The sequence below is a fragment of the Littorina saxatilis genome, linkage group LG16 (assembly GCF_037325665.1).
Source record: "Littorina saxatilis isolate snail1 linkage group LG16, US_GU_Lsax_2.0, whole genome shotgun sequence".
In the NCBI taxonomy this organism is placed as follows: Eukaryota; Metazoa; Mollusca; class Gastropoda; order Littorinimorpha; family Littorinidae; genus Littorina; species Littorina saxatilis.
Genome location: NC_090260.1, coordinates 30,471,647 through 30,492,079, shown reverse-complemented (window position 1 = coordinate 30,492,079; position 20,433 = coordinate 30,471,647). Strand labels below are relative to the sequence as shown.

Below are 20,433 nucleotides of genomic sequence, written 5' to 3'. Positions count from 1 at the left end.
TGTGTAATTGGCCGTTTTCAAAACATACCCATTTTTCGATTTTTCGGTCCAAAATTCAAAACGGGCACTGTCTTCCGAGACTCATAGCTCCGAAACGAACCCACTACCCTATATTTTTTTTATGCTGAATGCATAGCAGACAGATCGAACTTAAAAGATAACCAGCTTTTGGGAGAAACCAAATTATATTTAACGGGTCCAGTGAACTACCTTAAATCTAACTGGCGGCGGATTAGGATTCACTTGGCCGCTGCCTCCTACATTTCTAATACCAACAGTAACTCGGGAAATCCTCCACTGTTACGCGTGCAATGCGGTTTCAGTTCCAATGCCCAGCAAAAATGGCAGATCGTCTGTGTAACAAGGCATAAACAGCTGTGGTATTAAAGAGATAATGAAGCAATGCCTTACCGCTTTGACCGGCACTTGACAGTTGAAAAGATGATAAATTTATACGTGTTTTCCTTCCGAGTGCGTCTGCTTGGGCCGGAAGTTTACTGTGCGCACTCTGTGAAAGGTGACCTTCACCGCACACTTTGTCCACTGCGTCGTGATTTGTCGTGTTACTCGCAACATGGTATTTTAAATATGATGTTAGTTGGTTAGATATGACATGCTTACTCGAAAGTGCACAGCAGCGAAATAGAGTTTTCCTTTAATCCAAGAACATTACCTTCAGACACGAAGTGCTCCCCTTAGGTCAAAGGTCATACACTTGCAACCTTCCCCTTCCGTTTGACCTTACGAGGAGAGCAATGTCATTCTATTTTCTATTAACATTTGTTTTGTGCACAAATAACAGCGAACAGCGATTCTTATGTACAAACAACCATTTTAAAACAGAGACAAGCCCTGTAGGTACACGCACCGCCGTCTTTTCTGTATGTAGTATGTTGCCAGTTGGTCGTTTTGTTTTGTTTCAGTTTCGTTTTCATCATCACGTAAATTAAAACGAAAGACAAAAGTTTTTGTTCATTCACGGGAGCATCAGAATTTTTATACTATTTTTATTTTATTCATTCATTTATTTCATTTAATTTCTAATGAAGGCAAAGTTGCGCATGGAATGACAAGCCGCCTAAATGAATAATGGGAGTTAATTCAGCTGACAAAAACTAAGTTTGTAGGCAAAAGTTATCTCCCTTGGTAAGTCTCTAAACGCGCTCAGAGACTATAGAGTATAATCTGTATACTGGCTATAGTCTCTGACGCGCTCACAGACTCACACAGACACAGTGACTAACACAGTGACACCCTAAGCCTCCAAGCTGAAATGCAATACCAAAGTCCGGCGTTTGTCGAAGATTGCTTGGCTAAAATTTCAAACTGAGGGTGTGACATGCAGTGCCGCCTCATTGTTTACAACGAGCTGGATATAACGTCATCAAAGACATTTATCGAAAAAATGAAAAACACGTCTGGGGATATCATTCCCAGGAACTCTCATGTACAGTTTCATGAATATCGGTCCAGTAGTTTACTCTGAATCGCTGTACACACACACACACACGCACACATACACCACGACCATCGTCTCGATTCTCCCTCAGTCTGGGGTGCAGGAGCAACGCCCCGCTGGGGGGTCTGGGGGGCAAAGCATAACCTGAAGCCGAGAAAATGTTGCATTTGTGAGGTCATTTTTTGGTCTTTCCTTGCAACTGGGAATCAAAATTACACGTACATTTTCAACAGTAACAAAATACTTCAGATATTCATTTACCATAGTGGTTCAGTGGAATAATCCCAAAGACATATATGCCTAGTAAATAAGTCTGACAGGACTCTTTACTTTGAATACTTAAATTCAAGCAAACAAGCAATGATTACAACATCTGGAATACAAAGGAGAAGTGGTATGAGAGATGTCGACTTGATGTTGTTCATAATTTGAAATAGTTTTAGAAGACCAAATAAACTAAGGGAGTTGGGGAAAGAGCTTAAAAAGTCAACATATTTTTTTTTCTTTTCTCCGAGAGGTACATCGGATGGCCAGAGGGGGGGGGGGTGGTACCGGAACCCAGGACCCCCCCCCCCCCCCCCCCCTCCAGATCCGGCCCCGTAGGGCACAGATCTTGTCCTTCTCTTTAATAATTCTCCCTCCGCTGCTCATTCCCCCGAACACACCAACCCCTGCCCACGCCAAAAGCAGCGTGCAGTGCATTTGGGATCGATTTTTTCAGGAGTTCAGTGCAGCAGACGAAAATTCTGCCCCCAAAATACATTACAGTTATTTCCCCTGAATTAACATGGCGCGTACATGTGCGCCACATTTTCTCAGAAGATAATCAGTAACTGTTGAAGAACACCACTGTTGTTGCATGTATGACTTGCTTGATGATAGACACTGATTTTTTTGCGGTAAGTTGTGTTTACCTCGGTTCTTCTTACGTGCTTTTATTTCTCCCCGAGTTGCAATTACGTGTACAAGTAACAAGACTGTTTTGCTTCTTTCGCGTCTGTCGTTTAACATTCTTGTTTCGATTTCATTTGATTTTGACATCGTAGGTTCCTTTGGGTGTATATTGTGCCACTGGCTACGCTAAGAAGTTGGAGGAATGATGCATTAAATGTTTTTGTGTGTGGCTTTTTGGGGGGTCATTTTCTGGTAACTTAGAAATTTGATTCATCCTAAAATGTTTCCCTTCTTACTCAAGGGACGTAATCACTCGGTACACGTTTTCGAATAAATCGATTTTGGGGATGAAATCTATTACATTTCACCACCAATTTTCTTCACATGCAAGAAACTGACATGCTTTTCGTCCATAAATAATTTCATTTCGTAATTTTACCAGGAAACATTTCAGTCTTGAGTATTATATCGAGGAGGAAATATATGTAGTACTGTACACAGGCGAAAGATGAAATCGTGACACCGGCAGTGTGCAGCTGCAAGTGTCTGAACAGTTTAGCAAGATGCCTTTTAAAATATAAATGTCCATTAACACTTTTAATTTTGTTCCCCAAACCCCCCTATATTTCCAACTATGGTGGATCTTCAGCATCATAAATACTCTATGAATATGATGCACAGCACTACTATAGTTTAGAATACAATGGAAACGCAAAATTAAAACCTTCCAAAATCTATTTTTTTTTAAAAGGTCTGAAAAATCAGGTCTGATAAATCAGGCAGTCTTAAAAGGGAGGTAAATTTACATAGTTTATGAACAGAAGATCTGGAAAAGCGATATGTCTTTGAAAAGTGGCAAATCTTAAATCAGGTAGCTGAACAGGCAGGTTCCAATGTATGAATTTGTATTAGTCCCCGTTACACTGTGAGCTGTCTGGTCTACATGCAGCTTAACTCTTGATGTCTGGTACGCAGGTGCGGAATGAAAATGTCAGGGTGCGAAGTTGGCATGATCAGAAAAAGGGGGGATAACTGTGGATGTGCACAGTCTTGCAGAGTACCTGTAGCACCTTTCTCACCTGTGACATTCTGAAAGTGTTTGATGTCCCCGCTTTCCTAATCTCTGGCTGCCAACACACTGTTTCTGCTCAGGCCAAGAGAGGAAGCTCTGTTTCGTTTTTTTGTTTTTTTCGTTTTCTTTTTTTTGGGGTGGAGGGGGGGGGGGGGATGAGGGTAGAAGATGTGTATACAGTGGAACCCCCCCTTTGCAGACCCCCAAAAATCTGTGAAGAAATCCTCTGAATTAATGTAAATTTATTACTGATAATTGGAGCACGAATGTCTGTGTTTAACTCTCTCTCCGTCGCGATATAACCCTTCGTGGTTGAAAACGACGTTAAACACCAAAGAAAGAAAAGTTTAAAGGTCAACCACATTGCTCGGTCAAAAAAATTCTGCTGAGAGAACATTACTAAATAGTACCAGATGCAAAATATTGGCAAGCAAAGTCCTTTGGTTTAATAGATATTGATCAATGAAAGTGGGTTTTCATACCTGCAATTAAGGGTAAGGGAAGTAAGAATCTAAAACGCAGCCATAGCTGATCTCCCCTCTTAGTGCTTACCCCCCTCCCCCCCTCCCCTTTTAAGGCCCTCCAATTTAAGACTTTCTGGACCCTTTTAAGACCTTGGTTTTTTTTCAGACTTTCTCTTGATAACTATACGTGTAAATTTACCCCCATTTTTAGGACCCCCTCCTTTTTACATTTAGTCAAGTTTTGACTAAATGTTTTAACATAGAGGGGGAATCGAGACGAGGGTCGTGGTGTATGTGTGTGTCTGTCTGTCTGTGTGTGTGTAGAGCGATTCAGACTAAACTACTGGACCGATCTTTATGAAATTTCACATGAGAGTTCCTGGGTATGATATCCCCAGATGTTTTTTTCATTTTTTCGATAAATGTCTTTGATGACGTCATATCTGGCATTTTGTAAAAGTTGAGGCGGCACTGTCACACCCTCATTTTTCAGTAAAATTGATTGAAATTTTGGCCAAGCAATCTTCGACGAAGGATGGACTTTGGTATTGCATTTCAGCTTGGAGGCTTAATAATTAATTAATGACTTTGGTCATTAAATATCTGAAAATTGTAATTAAAATAATTTTTTTATAAAATGATTTAAAATTACGTTTATTGTATTCTTTATCATTTTCTGATTCCAAAAACATATAATTATGTTATATTCGGATTAAAAACAACCTCTGAAAATTAAAAACATAAAAATTATGATTAAAATAAAATTTCCGAAATCGATTTAAAAACAATTTCATCTTATTCCTTGTCCGTTCCTGATTCCAAAAACATTTAGATATGATATGTTTGGATTAAAAACACGTTCAGAGAGTTAAAAAGAATAGAGATATTGAAAAGCGTGCTATCCTCCTCAGCGCAACCGCTGCCGCGCTTTTCTGGATTGTTAATTTCACTGCCTTTGCCACGAGCGGTGGACAGACGATGCTACGAGTGTACGGTCTTGCGGAAAAAATGCAATGCGTTCAGTTTCATTCTGTGAGTTCGACTGAGCTTGACTAAATGTTGTATTTTCGCCTTACGCGACTACTTGTTAAGATCTGTTTTTCTCAGATTCTTGGAGGTCTTAAAAGGGGGGTTCCACTGTGTGTGTTAAAGTCAGTAATTTATAGCTATACATGTATGGCCAGACAGCAGGCATGATGATGACGGAATGATCATTATTCATCACTCAATTCTCTATTTTTTTCAGACAAGTGATGTTGACAGCGACAGACACTCAAGTGCAGCACTAGCAGACCCACGCCAGTGCCGGTAAACCAAGATGCTGGAATCACGCAGTTTCATGATAAAGCTGGCCGCCTTAGCTGTTGCCGTTCCAACCACTGCTGCCATTGTCTACTGGTTGTTCTTGCGTGATGATGATGATGGTAAGCCTTTTTTGCCACCTCACCAGATTTACCGGCACGGTTGGCCAAGTGCTAAAGCGTCCGCCCCGTGATCGGGAGGTCGTGGGTTCGAACCCCGGCCGGGTCATACCTAAGACTTTAAAATTGGCAATCTAGTGGCTGCTCCGCCTGGCGTCTGGCATTATGGGGTTAGTGCTAGGACTGGTTGGTCCGGTGTCAGAATAATGTGACTGGGTGAGACATGAAGCCTGTGCTGCGACTTCTGTCTTGTGTGTGGCGCACGTTATATGTCAAAGCAGCACCGCCCTGATATGGCCCTTCGTGGTCGGCTGGGCGTTAAGCAAACAAAAACAAAAAAACCTCACCAGATCTCATACAGCGATACCTGTAAAGAAAGGACACATTTGTTTTTAAGGTCATTCTGCCCTAAGTGCAGGTGGGTGATTACACCTAAGCACGCACACACCTGGGTAGCGAGACTCTGTTGCTGCTAGCTTTCCACTGGGAGGAAGCGACCCAAATTTGCCAGCGATGGGACAATAAATATAAGTTAAAATGATGAAACTTGATTAAATTGTCTATTCTTGTACAAGATGGCGTGGATGTGGGAATACACCATTTGCTACGCTGAAAATTCAAACAAATTCTAAATTGCTACACTTGAGGCTTGATGAGGGTGGGCAGGTCTGGCTGTAACAAAACCTTGTTTTTATTTGAATGCAGATGAAGCAGCGTATGACACACAGAAGGTGGAGACCTCACGACAGACCCTTATCCGGGTGGCGGTACCAAGCAAAGCTGTGGGGGCAGTAATCGGCCAGCAAGGTTCAACTATCAAACAGGTATTTTGATACAGTCTCTCTCTCTCTCTCTCTCTCTCTCTCTCTCTCTCTCTCTCTCTCTCTGTCTCTCTCTCTCTCTCTCTCTGACATGAGTGAAGTGCGACAGAGACTGGATTTTGTGCTGATGCTTACTGTCCTTTTCCAAACGTTTTGCTGTTGTAAATGTCGGTTTCCACTGTCGTCATGTTGACTGTCATACGATGATGATGTTTTTTTCAGTAATATGATTAATATTACAATGATTATTTTTCATGAAGCATGAATGTTGAAAATGTGTACACCCCGAATTGAAATGGGCCCAAGGCCCAATCAATAAACCATCCAGACTCCAGACTTCAGACTCTCTCTCTCTCTCTCTCTCTCTCTCTCTCTCTCTCAGAGTCTCTCTCTCTCTCTCTCTCTCTCTCTCTCAGTCTGTCTCTCTCTCTCTCTCTCTCTCTCTCTCTCTCTCTCTCTCTCTCTCTCTTTCTCTCCCCCCTCTGGTTAACGTTTAGTGTCGATTGTGCCCATGTCCGTCCTCCCATCAGTGAAGCAACACAGCCATAGATCTACAAAAAGACTCATATAGGACAGAGAAAAAGAGCAAGAGGTCACAACTTTGATCCAGTCTGAAAGCTTTGTAAGCAAACTGGCCGCTGCTACAGCTATGATCAAAGAGGACGCAGAGGGGTCAGTGGAGTTGTTTACGTGTGCTTTGAAAGACGCTGCCAAACCAATGGAAAGGGTGTTTAAAAATGACTCACCTTTAATCTCCGAAAACAACAAGTGGTTCGATTCTGAATGCCGAAAATTAAAAAGACAAACACGCAAGGCATTTTGGATGTACAAAAACAGCTTCAACAAAAAAAGAAGTTATATGTTGCTTTTGTGGACTTCCAAAAGGCGTTTGACACCGTTAAAAGGGATGTTTTGTGGAATGTTTTGTTAAAAATTGGTGTAAAAGGAAGAACGTTTAACATGCTTAGGGAAATGTATTCTTCCATTCTTTCTTGCGTACGATGTGACTCTGGCAATACTGATTATTTTGAATGCCTACAAGGCCTGAAGCAGGGCTGTTTAGCGAGCCCAACGCTTTTTTCGTTTCTTATAAACGAGCTTGCCTCGGAAATAATATGTGAGGGCAGACATGGAATTCAAATGCTTCCCGGTGAGATCGAACTGTTTCTTTTGATGTTCGCTGATGACATTGCACTGCTATCATCGTCCATAGTGGGTTTGCAAAACCAACTGAACATCTTTCGTTGCAAGGCGTCTCGGGTTAACAATTCTCACTCGACACAGTGTGCATCCAGGCTGTGGATTTGCAGTATATGTCAAAGTGAATGGATGACCATATATATATATCAACGACATGTGTGGTAGGTAGGGAATGTGTGTTTATTGGAACATTTCAGCAACGTCTTCAAGACTGTTTTGAGTAAAACTGGCACTGTAAACTTGAGACAAGTGTGAGATTTGATGTATACAGGATGTTTAAAGGAGAACTTAAACAAGTCGCGTAAGGCGAAAATACAATATTTAGTCAAGTAGCTGTCGAACTCACAGAATGAAACTGAACGCAATGCCATTTTTCAGCAAGACCGTATACTCGTAGCATCGTCAGTCCACCGCTCATGGCAAAGGCAGTGAAATTGACAAGAAGAGCGGGGTAGTAGTTGCGCTAAGAAGGATAGCACGCTTTTCTGTACCTCTCTTTGTTTTAACTTTCTGAGCGTGTTTTTAATCCAAACATATATCTATATGTTTTTGGAATCAGGAACCGCCAAGGAATAAGATGAAAGTGTTTTTAAATTGATTTGGACAATTTAATTTTGATAATAATTTTTATATATTTAATTTTCAGAGCTTGTTTTTAATCCGAATATAACATATTTATATGTTTTTGTAATCAGCAAATGATGGAGAATAAGATAAACGTAAATTTGGATCGTTTTATAAATTTTTATTTTTTTTTACAATTTTCAGATTTTTAATGACCAAAGTCATTAATACATTTTTAAGCCACCAAGCTGAAATGCAATACCGAAGTCCGGGCTTCGTCGAAGATTACTTGACCAAAATTTCAACCAATTTGGTTGAAAAATGAGGGCGTGACAGTGCCGCCTCAACTTTCACGAAAAGCCGGATATGACGTCATCAAAGACATTTATCAAAAAAATGAAAAAAACGTTCGGGGATTTCATACCCAGGAACTCTCATGTCAAATTTCATAAAGATCGGTCCAGTAGTTTAGTCTGAATCGCTCTACACACACACACAGACACACGCACACACGCACATACACCACGACCCTCGTTTCGATTCCCCCTCGATGTTAAAATATTTAGTCAAAACTTGACTAAATATAAAAAGAAAAGTATCTGGGTGTCTTTGAAAACCATACGCAATCAACGGAAGAAAATGAAAATCACTTTCTGTTTAAATGCCCAGCTTACAATGCAATTCGTCAAAAGTACATTGGTGCTTGTTTTGACCTTGACCAGTTCTCCAACTCATCGTTGTGCATTTTACAGACCGACAACAAATTACGACTGATTGCATTGTCAAATTATCTGTTCTACGCGTTTAGACAAAGAGAAAATCAATTGTGAAATAGACTGGTGTGATCGTACAACCCAAAATCCTTGTCTTCATCTTACTGTATTTTTTTCTGTTTTTACTTCTTGTTCTATGTGTTGATTTTAAATCCACAGCCTGGATGCACACTGTGTCGAGTGAGAATTGTTATTAGGCCTAAAAAAATTTCAAAAAAAAATAGGTGTGGTTACGGTAACCCAACCTACCCTAATTTTAGGGGCCGACCCTATAACTTTTTATTACATTTGTCCAAAAAAAAAAAAAAAAAAAAAGAGTGCAATGAAAGCGACAGCGCTCGAGTCGCACACTTATTTCCCTGTCAAGTAGGTTTAACTTGTACACATTAGAAAAAAAAGTTAAAAAAAAAGTGATTGCCTACCTTCCTACCCTATTTTTTTGGCTATGTTACCGTAACCACACCTATTTTGTTTTTTGGCCTTATCAATAGATTTCTTGAAACCCAATGTTGTCAATCGGCAAAATGATTCATCATCAAAACTTGCAACTTTGCACAGCAAGCAGTCAGGGTGGTGATTGTTGGCATGTGTCCAAGTGGTCGAGTGGTAAGGCCAAAAAAAAAAATTGTCTGTTTCTGGTAACATGGCTAAAACAAGAGGCGAAGCCTTCAAGGCTCACGTAAGAAATAGACAAACAGTAACACAAACTCAATCACTCCGTCACACATACACACCCACACACACAGTAAGCTTAGGTGACGACTGTGCAAGAAAGAGAGACACTAGATCTAGATCTGTCTGTGTCTGCATGTAGCCTACTTACAGGGACACGACTGCCAAATAGTCTCGGCCCGCTCAAAATAACAATGACCGAGACCACACACACCACGCGAGAGAGAAAGACTACAGGGAGGCATGCCGTCATGATGCATTAATTGACGTCAAACACTTTTGACCGTGACGTAATCTTATGCGAGCTTTATCCATAGTCTTGGATAACCACTCACACATAGACTCGGAAATGTTAAAGTTTCTACCACAGACATACACACACACGCACACACGCACAAACGCACGCACAGACAGACAAAGTTACGATCGCATAGGCTACACTTACGTGAGCCAATAAATAGGGTCGGTAGGTAGGGATTTTTTTTATTTTTTTTTTAATTTTTTTTTTACCCCAAATGTAGACCAATAAAACTAACTTTAAAAATCGCGCAAAGAGACTGGATTCACTATACATAGAGACAAGACACTCAACACATTTACAAATCGTCAGCGGACTTTCGTTTTCACACGTTTTTGTTGTTCATTTTCTCACCCTGTCCTTTACCACCAAAAAAAACCAAACATTTTTTTGAGTTTGGAAAAAAAAAGTTTAGGGTCGGCGCCGAAATTTAGGGTCGGTCGGGTGACCAGAAACAGACAAATTTTTTTTTTTGGCCTAGCGCACTTCACCACTTGCGCTCGGAATTGAAGCGAGAGGTTGCGAGTTCGACCCTGGGTCAGGGCGTTAGCAATTTTCTCCCCCCCTTTCCTAACCTAGGTGGTGGGTTCAAGTGCTAGTCTTTCGGATGAGACGATAAACCGAGGTCCCTTCGTGTACACTACATTGGGGTATGCACGTTAAAGATCCCACGATTGACAAAAGGGTCTTTCCTGGCAAAATTGTATAGGCGTAGATAAAAATGTCCACCAAAATACCCGTGTGACCTGGAATAATAGGCCGTGAAAGGTGGATGCAGCGCCTAAAGGCAGTCGATCTACTGGCCGATGTGAATGCGTGATATTATTGTGTAAAAAATTCCATCTCACACGGCATTAATAGGTAACATGTGTCTTGAGTCGCCTTGTGTGGTGAGATAGTGCGCGATATAAATCCTCGTAAATTAAATAAATAAATAAAGTGGAGGGGTGGTCTTATCCCATCTTCTTCTTCTTCTTCTTCGTTCATGGGCTTCTCACACGTTCACTCATGTTTTTAGCACGAGTGGATTTTTACGTGTATGACCGTTTTTACCCCGCCATTCAGGCAGCAGACGCCGATTTCCGGGGAGGCATGCTGGGTATTTTCGTGTTTCTATAACCCACCGAACTCTGACATGGATTACAGGATCTTTTTCGTGCGCACTTGGTCTTGTGCTTGCGTGTACACACGAAGGGGGTTAAGTCACTAAGCAGGTCTGCACATAAGTTGACCTGGGAGATCGGAAAAATCTCCACTCTTAACCCACCAGGCGGCAGCGACCGGGATTCGCACTCACGACCTCCCGATTAGGAGGCCGACGTCTTACCACCACACCACCACACCACTGCGCCCGTTGTCTTATCCCATGTTAAAGCCTACTCAGATGTGAGATGGTGAGCCGAGTCTTTCAACACTCACACAGGACTGGGCAGGGATGGCCAAATCTCAAAATGTTAACTCGCCGACGGGGCGAGTCACTTTAGGAAAGTTACTAGCCTGCCAGAAAGTTCGCTGGCCTAGTACATACTACAGTTGCTGCATATATGGCTTTGAAACTTGATATTACAAGCAAAAATGTTGCATTTGACCAGAATGTTCACTGGCCAGCCTGGGCGATTTACCTGGCGGTTTCTACTCGCCCGGCGGATTTTTTTTACTCGCCCCTGGCGATCGGGCGGACGATTTGAGCATCCGTCCTGTGCCTTGAAAGGATCACTCCCATTGAACCAAGAAGTGGCTGCCATATCAAACTAAAAGCCTGGGAAGATCTCAGATAGTGAGCAAAACTGTTTTTGTGGATTGGATTGTGCCTTTAAACAGATCCTGTTAGTGCCAGAGTTCAAAGCCTGTTTACCCCCTTGGGTCATAATGACAGAAAGAACCACAGACAGACTCTCCTTGAAATTCCAGACGTCTGTGTAAGAGGTTCGTAGTGTCTTTGGGCATGCTGAATCTGGACTTGAAAAGCTTTTGTGTAAACTACGCAGAATTGACAGGAAGGGTGTTGTTTGGCTTTTTGGGATGTGGATATATACACTTTTTTCTTTACATTATATGACTTTTTTGACACTCTTTGGGTTAACTTTTTGCTGTCCAAACTATAAGTACCGCCCCACTCCCCACTCAACCCCTCTCCCTAAAAAAAAAAGAACAAAGATTAAGCCTGCACACACACGAATGTGTACGCATGTGTGAACAAACACACAGAGTTACAGACAAACACGCATACACACGCACACACGCCCTCACACACACACACGCCCACACACACATACACACACATACACACACACACACCCACACATACACACACGCCCACACACACATACACACGCCCACACACGCCCACACACACACACACGCCCACACACACGCCCACACACACACACACCCTCACACACGCCCTCACACACACACACACCCACACACGCCCCCCCCACACACACACCCCCCCCCCACACACACGCCCCCCCACACACACACACGCCCTCAGACACACACACACACACACCCACACAAATTCACACTCGCACGCACCTGCACACACGCATGTACACACACACACTCACACTCACTTGCACACATACACACACTAACACACACGAACACACACACACACACACACACACACACACACACACTCACACTGTTTTCAACACATCTATATATAATATATGCTAACCTGTATAGGCTAACTAAATGTCTAGCCAGCCGATATTGCGCAGTGGTGCCATGGAGGGAGGGCTGATGACTCACAGTCACAGGGCGCAATGCAGCTTTGCACGTGCGGCAGGTCTACATTTTTAGGCAAAGGCTATTCACATAATTATGTCCTTGTGTAGATAGCGTCTCTTACCAAGGCCGAGCTATTTAAACAATTAAAACGAGTTGCTTCTCTTGTCCACACGTGTGTGTGTGTCAGTGTGAATGGGTGTGTGTGTGTGTGTGTGTGTGTGTGTGTGAATGGGTTTGTGTGTGCGTGTGTGTGAATGGGTGTATGTGCGTGTGTGTGTGAATGGGTGTGTGTGTGTGTGTGTGAATGGGTGTGTGTGTGTGTGTGTGAATGGGTGCGTGTGTGTGTGTGTGTGTGTGTGTGTGTGTGTATGTATGTGTGTATGCGTGCGTATGTGTGTGTGAATGGGTGTGTGCGTGGAGGTGGCGTCTCCCACCGAGTTGGGGGGAGGGATCGGTTTAATAGTGATGGGCACTTATTGTGATGTGTGTGAATTGGGCAGCCAAAGGAAACACGTGTGTGTGTGTGTGTGGGAGGGGTATTGAGGGACGATGGGGGAGAGGTGGTAGTTGAGGGGAGGAGGTGAGGGGGGGGGAGATTGGTTTAATAGTGATGGGCACCTGTTCAGTATTGTGATTCAGTGTGTGTGAATAGGGCAGCCAAAGAAACACTTGTGTGTTTGTGCGTGTGCTTATGAGTCTGTGCGTATATGTGACCGTCCACCACGAAATGAGTCGCATGTCACCTCGCTAGGCTCTGCGCTAGGCTAATATAAGTCCGAGGGGTGTCTGGTAACAGTGTGAGGGTCACCTTAGTCACAGGCTTATAACTCAAAAAGTTTTTGCTCTTTTCTAAAACGGTTTTCACCTCTGGATAGAGCATACACAACTCTTTAGGAAAATGTAAAAATATGAAAATCATGAAAAGGTGACATGCGACTCATACCGTGGTGGAGGGTCACATATGCGTGCACGAGTCTGTGCGCGTGCGCCTCTCTGTCTCTTCTCCTGTCTTTTGGTCTCTTGTTTTGTGTTACCACTGCGCTGTGCTCGAACTAAAGTTACCCAACATGTTGCAAAGCTACAGACACAAGAACTAATCCGCCGAATCTGGCATTTATGCAGAGACCAGAAACGAAGATGAAAATACACTGGGGGTATGTGGGTGGCTAGAGATGATAGATCGTACAGGGGTAGGTGATCGGGGTTTGGGGTACCGTAGGGGTGGGATGGGATGGAGTGGGTGTTTGGGGTATGAGAGGGAGGGGGGGGGGGGGGTGTTGGGGGGGGGGGGGGGGGGGGGGGGGGAGGGAGGTAGAGGCCATTGAATTTTGAGGGGGTGGGTGGCGAGGGTGCGTAGAGGGGAATGGGGGTGAGGGGGTGAGTGAGGGTTGTTGGTAGATGGGAAAGGCGACGATGTTGTAGGCAATAGCTAGCCAACGTGGCAACAACAAAAGCCATTGGAAGAATACAAAACGATAAGGGCAGGGCACTGTTGTTTCTCCGCTAAAGCCCAGAGTATTTTGCAGATTGCAGGCTATTTTCGATCTGGCATTAAGCCTCTGGAAACTCTGCCAGCCAGTCTGATTGTCGGACACAACGTTTGGTTTCTTTTACCTGAGAGCGAAAGCGGAGATAAGACAGGGGGCTGCTTACATGGAATGCATTGATATCGTGGCAGGGGCATTATCTTGTGAAACAGGAAGCGAGATGTTTGGGCAAAATAAAACTAAAGTGTTGAAACCGCTGTTTTCTGGTGGACACAACGTTTGTTTTCTTTTACCGAAGCGCGAAAGCTCGGTGGGTGAAGGTGGTTTTATTTGTTAATAATTATATATAATTATAATTTATTTTTATTTTTTTTATTATTTTTTTATTTTTTTATTTGGGGGGGGGGGGGGGGTAGGCTGCTTATATGAAATGTCTTACTATTGTGGCGAAGGCATTATCTTGTGAAACTGGAAGCCAGATGTTTGGGGAGAAAATTAGTAAAGGTTGAGATGGCAGAACTAATATATTGCGTTTGGTTACTCGTGCATGTGGGTTACATACGTGAGAATTCTGTCATATTTTTGGCTGAAATTAGACTTTTTGTTCACCATCCCTGATGTATACCAGAGAGTACTTCACGCCATGCACCATCCACCCCCCTCCATTCCAAGCCCACCCGCTCTTCCGTATTCGCTACATGTCGGTGTCCGGCAATTGTCTGGTTTTGACCGTGTGTGTTCAAAGCATGTTGGTACGTACTCTACGCAGGGAAACGAGACGAGATTGGTGAGAGATTGAACATGTTCTTGGGTTGTTGAAGGAGCTAGTTGATTGAAAGATGCTGTGTACTGTTACTGTGTTGTAAAAGATCTCTCAGGGATTGAGGGAATCCGAAAACTGAGAAAAACACGGTGCGCATGCTTTCATCATCACTGAGTTTCATGTTCAGGCAACCGGCTCTGCGCTTGTTGATATTCGCTATTGCTGTGTTAACCCTTGCTGCTTGATTGCCACTGATAGTTTGTGCAGGCTTTGTTTACCACCATCACCTCTTTCTGTCTCTTAGTCTCTGTCAGACTGTCTATGTCTATGTATCTGTAAGTCTGTTCTCTGTCTGTCTCTGTCCTCTGTCTGTCTCTGTCCGTGTGTGTGTGTGTGTGTGTGTCTCTCTCTCTCTCTCTCTCTCTCTCTCTCTCTCCTCTCTCTCTCTCTCCCTTTCTCTCTCTCTCCTCGCTCTCTCTCACACCCTCTCTCTCTTTCTTTCTCTCTCTGTCTCTCTCTGTCTCTCTCTCTCTCTGCTGCATAACCTTACTCACCCTCTACGAAATGGTATTCTCTGACCAAGTGAAAAGTTTGATGCGGACACTTTTTTCTTCCTGATACACGTATTACCTTTAAACACGCACATGCACTGACACACGCACGCAACACCCCCCCCCCACACCCACACATACAAACCAACACAGGTGTGTGGCGGGAGGGGGTGAGGGGTAGGAATAAGCTAAAGAGAGTTGCTACAGTAACTTTCTCCCTGGGGATAAGGTCATACAGAAATAGGAATGACGTAAATACTTGTAGCAGTGACATTTTGTCCTCTCACTCCCCCTCCACCCACCTCTTCCTGTCAATCACAAGATCCACAGACATCGCAGACAACAATGGGTTAGATCGTGATGTAGCTCTGTGGAGCGTTCGAGTTTTCCTCGACTCCGCAGTGCAGTCTACCTGTCTTTTACCTGGTTGAACTCTTCTTGAGACTTTTACATGTGAATCTACCTCTGTTCCTGGCTCTCTCTCTCTCTCTCTCTCTCTCTCTCTCTCTCTCTCTCTCTCCATCTCTCTGTCTGTGTCTGTCTCTCTCTCCATCTCTCTTTCTATCTCTCCATCTCTCTTTCCATCTCTCTGTCTCTGTCTCCATCTCTCTTTCTCTGTCTCCATCTCCCTTTCTCTCTCTCCATCTCTCTGTCTCTGTCTCTCTCCCTCTCCCCATCTCTCTCTCTCCATCTCTCTCTCTCCCCATCTCTCTTTCTCTCTCTCTCTTCCTCTCTCTCTATCTTTCTCTCTCTCTCCCCCTCTCTCTCCCCTCTCTCTCTCTCTCTCTCTCTCTCTCTCTCTCTCTCTCTCTCTCTACAGTCGCACCTGGCAAACGTCTGCTGAGTAGAGGAGGGAGAGAGAGGGAAGGGGAGGGGGTGGGGCTTTGGAAGCAGGAGGGCGGATGGTGGCAGACGAGGTTTCACATCTTTGATCATGTTGGGTGCTGTTTAGTAATTGTTGATTGATTGATTTATTTATTTAATTTGTTGTAATTTTTTTTGTGGCGAAGGGGGGGGGGGGTGGTGTTGAGGAGAAGGGGGGGGGGGGGCGTGGTTAGAAAAAGGGTATTTGGAGGATGGGGGAGGAAGAGTTGAGTCTTTTGTCGTTTTGAGTGCCACTATTGATTGGTCTGGTGTAACGTTGGACGCAGAATGTTTGCAATTAATAAACCGTTGGAGGGTACTTTTCTTTCCTCTTATTCTTTTTGTTAAGGTGAGGGGCAGGAGGGGGGGGGGGGGCAATGGAAAGGAGGATCGTGGGCTGCAGTTTAGTCTTTGATCGTTTTTGTTGCCGTTTGGGTTTGGTTTGATGTAAAGCGCAGAATTTGTTTTGGTTGTAATCAATGGACCGTTGTGGTAAACATGCTCTCTTTCAAGCTTGTGACATAATCATTATAGTGGGGTGCTTTTCTTTTCCGGAAGGAGATATAAGAAGTTGAAAAACGTGTCTTGACTAGATGGAGATTTTCTCATCTCTTGGTTGTTCACTGCAAGCCATCGTGCTCGACCATTTAATCATGACTGACATACTTCTTTTTGCCTGAATTATTCTTTTAATGTTGATACGGAGAGAATTTATTGAGAAGGATTTATGCTTAACACGTCTATTAGATCAATATCTGGCAACCTTTGTGCGTTCTTGCGAAAACACGCACGCACGCACGCACGCACGCACGCACGCACGCACACGCACACACACACACACACACACACACACACACACACACACACACACACACACACACACCATTTGCCTTTTTTTTTTTAACGATATCCATGGATATATTTACCTCGCCAATGGAGGGAGATGAAAGATTAAATAAAGTTTTACCTGCACACAAAAAAGCAGCAAAACTGGCCAATTGTAAGAGAACAGCAAACCACCCCCGGCCCCCCCCGCTCAGTCTAAAAATTCTCGCAGCCAAAGAATGCAATGCTGAACAGTAGTGTGTGTAGTTTTTTTTCTCTTTTTTTTCGTCTTCACACCTTGTCCCGTTGTGCTCCCACACCGCCCCGTCCCTGCACTCACGGCTCACTGTGTGTGTGTAGGTTGGGGGGGGGGGGGGGTAGGTGTAGAGGTATATAAACCTTCGCGAAGACTCGGGCTCTCCCAGTTTCTAGAGCTACAGAGCTAGAAAGGAGCATCTTCTCCTCTCGCCCTTCTTCCTCCCACCTTTCGCTGAGGCTGGATCAGCCTTGTGTTTCCGTAGCATCGGATAATCCCCTTGCACGCCCTTCAGTGTCTGGGAGCGTTCTGCGCTGAAGAGCGGCAACGCAATTCGTCTTACGTTATCTGCAGTCAAAACGTCCTCTTGACTTTGAGTCAAGAGAGAAAAATCTGCGTTGTGATTTTCATCTGCTGTTCGTTGAGTCAGGGTTTCGACAGATTGTTTGAGTGACGATTTCTTGGACCTCTCTCGCTCTGCCTATACCGACGGGAGTCGAAGCGTCCTATTGACTTTGAGTCAAGAGTGAAAAAAATCTGCGTCGTGATTTTCATCTGCTGTTTGAGTCAAGTTTTCCCGGACTTCTCAAGCAATCTGAGTCCTGTTTTCTCAGACTTGTGACTAAAGGATAGCCACAGGCCAGATAACTGCATCACGATTGTTTGTCCTGCCGATTGACGGCCATTTTCTTCGTCGACTCATTCGGTGAATATTGCGAAGTTCGACTTCCTCTACTGTTCGAGATTTTTTCTTCTTTCTCGAGTCAGTAGAATTATTCACACCTGAATTGATTCAGCTTGCACTAAGCTGAAGTGAGACTGGAATCGAGAAGAAACACCACTGCAGAAGAGCACTAAATTCCATGATACGTCCATCCCCTGCTCCGGTTTTCCTGACTGTCGTTAGCGTGGTGACGCAGAGCTTCCCTCACCTGCCACCAACTGTTGTGCCACCGTTGAGTCACTCGACCACAGGTGACAATTCTGACCCTTGTCCGTCAGTAAGCTTGACAGTGACCAGCGCCAACGAAGCCATTGTTGGGAGTCCGGCGAAAGCGCGGTTACTAGACAGTTCTGTGACGTTGAGATCAGCGTTTCTTGTTGACAAACCTGTTACCGATCATAGACTGGGAAGCTGTCAGGATTCTGCTGAGCATCCTGCGCTGATCCTGTCAAAAGTTTGTCCATGGTTCTGGTGATGACTTGACAGAGACCAGGGATAAACTGATACGACAGATTTCTCCAAGCATCTTGCGATCCTGAACAACAACAAAAAAGCCATCCAGGGTTTTATACGTTTAGGCGCCAGATAAACAGAGACGTGACATTCTTCTGAACCACCTGTGATCCTGACAAAGTTATCCAGGATTCTGAAGATAAATTCAGACGTCAGATTCATCTAGCTAACCTTTGATCCCGACAAAAAGTTATCCAGGATTCTGGACGCGGCGATCACTGTCATTATTTCTGACCCACGTCTGATCCCTGAAGAAAATAAATACTAAAGAGTCTGCATAGTCATCTCAGTTAAATCGGACACAACAAGCATGGAGTGTCAGTAAACCGTAATCCTTATACCAGGACACGATGATTCATACCGGATTGGAGTTTGTTGTTGATATGCTTTTCTGTCATATTGTATTCTCCACGGACGTAAAGTATTCCTCTGACTTTCGGACTTTTGAGTTCATGGTGGATTCCACTTGAGTCTGTTTTTCGAAAAACTGTGTTTTTTTGTGTGTAGAGTTAGTTTCTTCATTGGAACTTGCTTTACAGACTTGTTTGTTCGCTCTCTTTTTTTCGATTTTTTGGACTGATTTTTATCGATTTTTCTTTATATCCTGATCGGACCGTGGACCAACAGTAATTTCAGTTCTCTCTGAAAAGACTCAACTTTAGTCAGCGAAAAAGGCTGCAAATCAACCCATATCACAGCTTGTCGACGGTGCTATAGTGCTGTGGTTGCTGCTGAACTGCACGTGACACGCGCAGAACAGTTTTCAAGAACTGCACTGCACTTCGCAGCCTAGGAATCTGACGGAGTGATCTCGTGACTCATTAAAAAAGAAAAAGCTGTTGAATCGTATTGACTTGAGGGATGGCTTCCGGTGGTGACGACATTGAGGAGGTGAGGCTGCTCTTTTGTGTTCTTGTTACTGATTGGTCATTTGGGCCTTGGTAGTGCGTTTTTGATTGACAGGAAGGGATTGTAACGCGTTTTGATTGGTCAGGAGGTGTAAATGGTGTTTCTGGTTGATCGTTGTGCTACTCTTGACTGTGTTTTTGATTGGTAAACTGAGCTTATTCAAGAGAGTTTTTGATTGGGAAATGAAGCTTATTAAGTAGAGTTTTTGATTGGGAAATGAAGCTTATTAGGTAGTGTTTTTCATTGGTATCACCGTATGTAGGGATCATAATGGGGTTTGAATGCTAAAACAACTCTCACGTTTGATTGTGCCTTGTAGGGATTGCAGTACTGTAGTTTTCTAGACTAGCTAGTACGTTTTGGTTGGTCAGTAACCTGAAAAATGTCCCTGATAAGGCTTTTGGTGTGTTTTTGAATTGGTAATTTGGGCAAGATAGATACAAATAAAAGACCAAACAATACTGTACTCAAGAGTGAACAAAGAATACGAAACAAATAAGAACAAAGTTTTAACCCAATAAAGTGATCTTGATTGGTGATGGGAATTTAGAATGCGTTTTTGAATAGTTAATAAGTTAAAGTATCTTAAGTTGTGTTCTTTTTTTTTTCCTTTTTACATTTAGTCAAGTTATGACTACATGTTTTAACATCGAGGGGGGAATCGAGACGAGGGTCGTGGTGTATGTGTGTGTGTGTGTGTGTGTGCGTGCGTGCGTGTAGAGCGATTCAGACTAAACTACTGGACCGATCTTTATGAAATTTGACATGAGAGTTCCTGGGTATGATATCCTCAGACGTTTTTTTTCATTTTTTTGATAAATGTCTTTGATGACGTCATATCCGGCTTTTCGTGAAAGTTGAGGCGGCACTGTCACGCCCTCATTTTTCAACCAAATTGGTTGAAATTTTGGTCAAGTAATCTTCGACGAAGCCCGGACTTCGGTATTGCATTTCAGCTTGGTGGCTTAAAAATTAATTAATGACTTTGGTCATTAAAAATCTGAAAATTGTAAAAAAAAAAAATTTTTTATAAAACGATCCAAATTTACGTTCATCTTATTCTCTCTCCATCATTTGCTGATTCCAAAAACATATAAATATGTTATATTTGGATTAACAACAAGCTCTGAAAATTAAATATATAAAGATTATTATCAAATTTTTTTT

General features: G+C 43.3%; 2 protein-coding genes across 3 annotated transcripts in view; one reads left to right on the top strand and one right to left on the bottom strand.

The window, feature by feature from the left end:
• Positions 1 to 514, bottom strand: part of LOC138950802 (pyruvate kinase PKM-like) — a 35,791-nt gene extending 35,277 nt beyond the window's left edge. Inside the window, exon 1 of the mRNA XM_070322523.1 lies at positions 412 to 514. The gene's annotated coding sequence lies outside the window, so the exon portion shown is untranslated. The remainder of the gene's footprint in view (positions 1 to 411) is intronic.
• Positions 515 to 2,233: 1,719 nt separating this feature from the next.
• LOC138950801 (tudor and KH domain-containing protein-like) overlaps positions 2,234 to 20,433 on the top strand; it is a 43,300-nt gene continuing 25,100 nt past the window's right edge. Inside the window, exons 1-3 of one of the 2 annotated variants that reach the window (XM_070322521.1) lie at positions 2,234 to 2,358; positions 5,136 to 5,313; positions 6,016 to 6,134. In XM_070322521.1, coding sequence (XP_070178622.1) covers positions 5,208 to 5,313; positions 6,016 to 6,134 — 225 coding nt within the window. In that variant the 5' untranslated portion in view covers positions 2,234 to 2,358; positions 5,136 to 5,207. Of the gene's footprint in view, positions 2,359 to 5,135; positions 5,314 to 6,015; positions 6,135 to 17,326; positions 19,249 to 20,433 lie in introns of those variants that run through there. The other variant, XM_070322522.1, reaches the window with a different exon arrangement.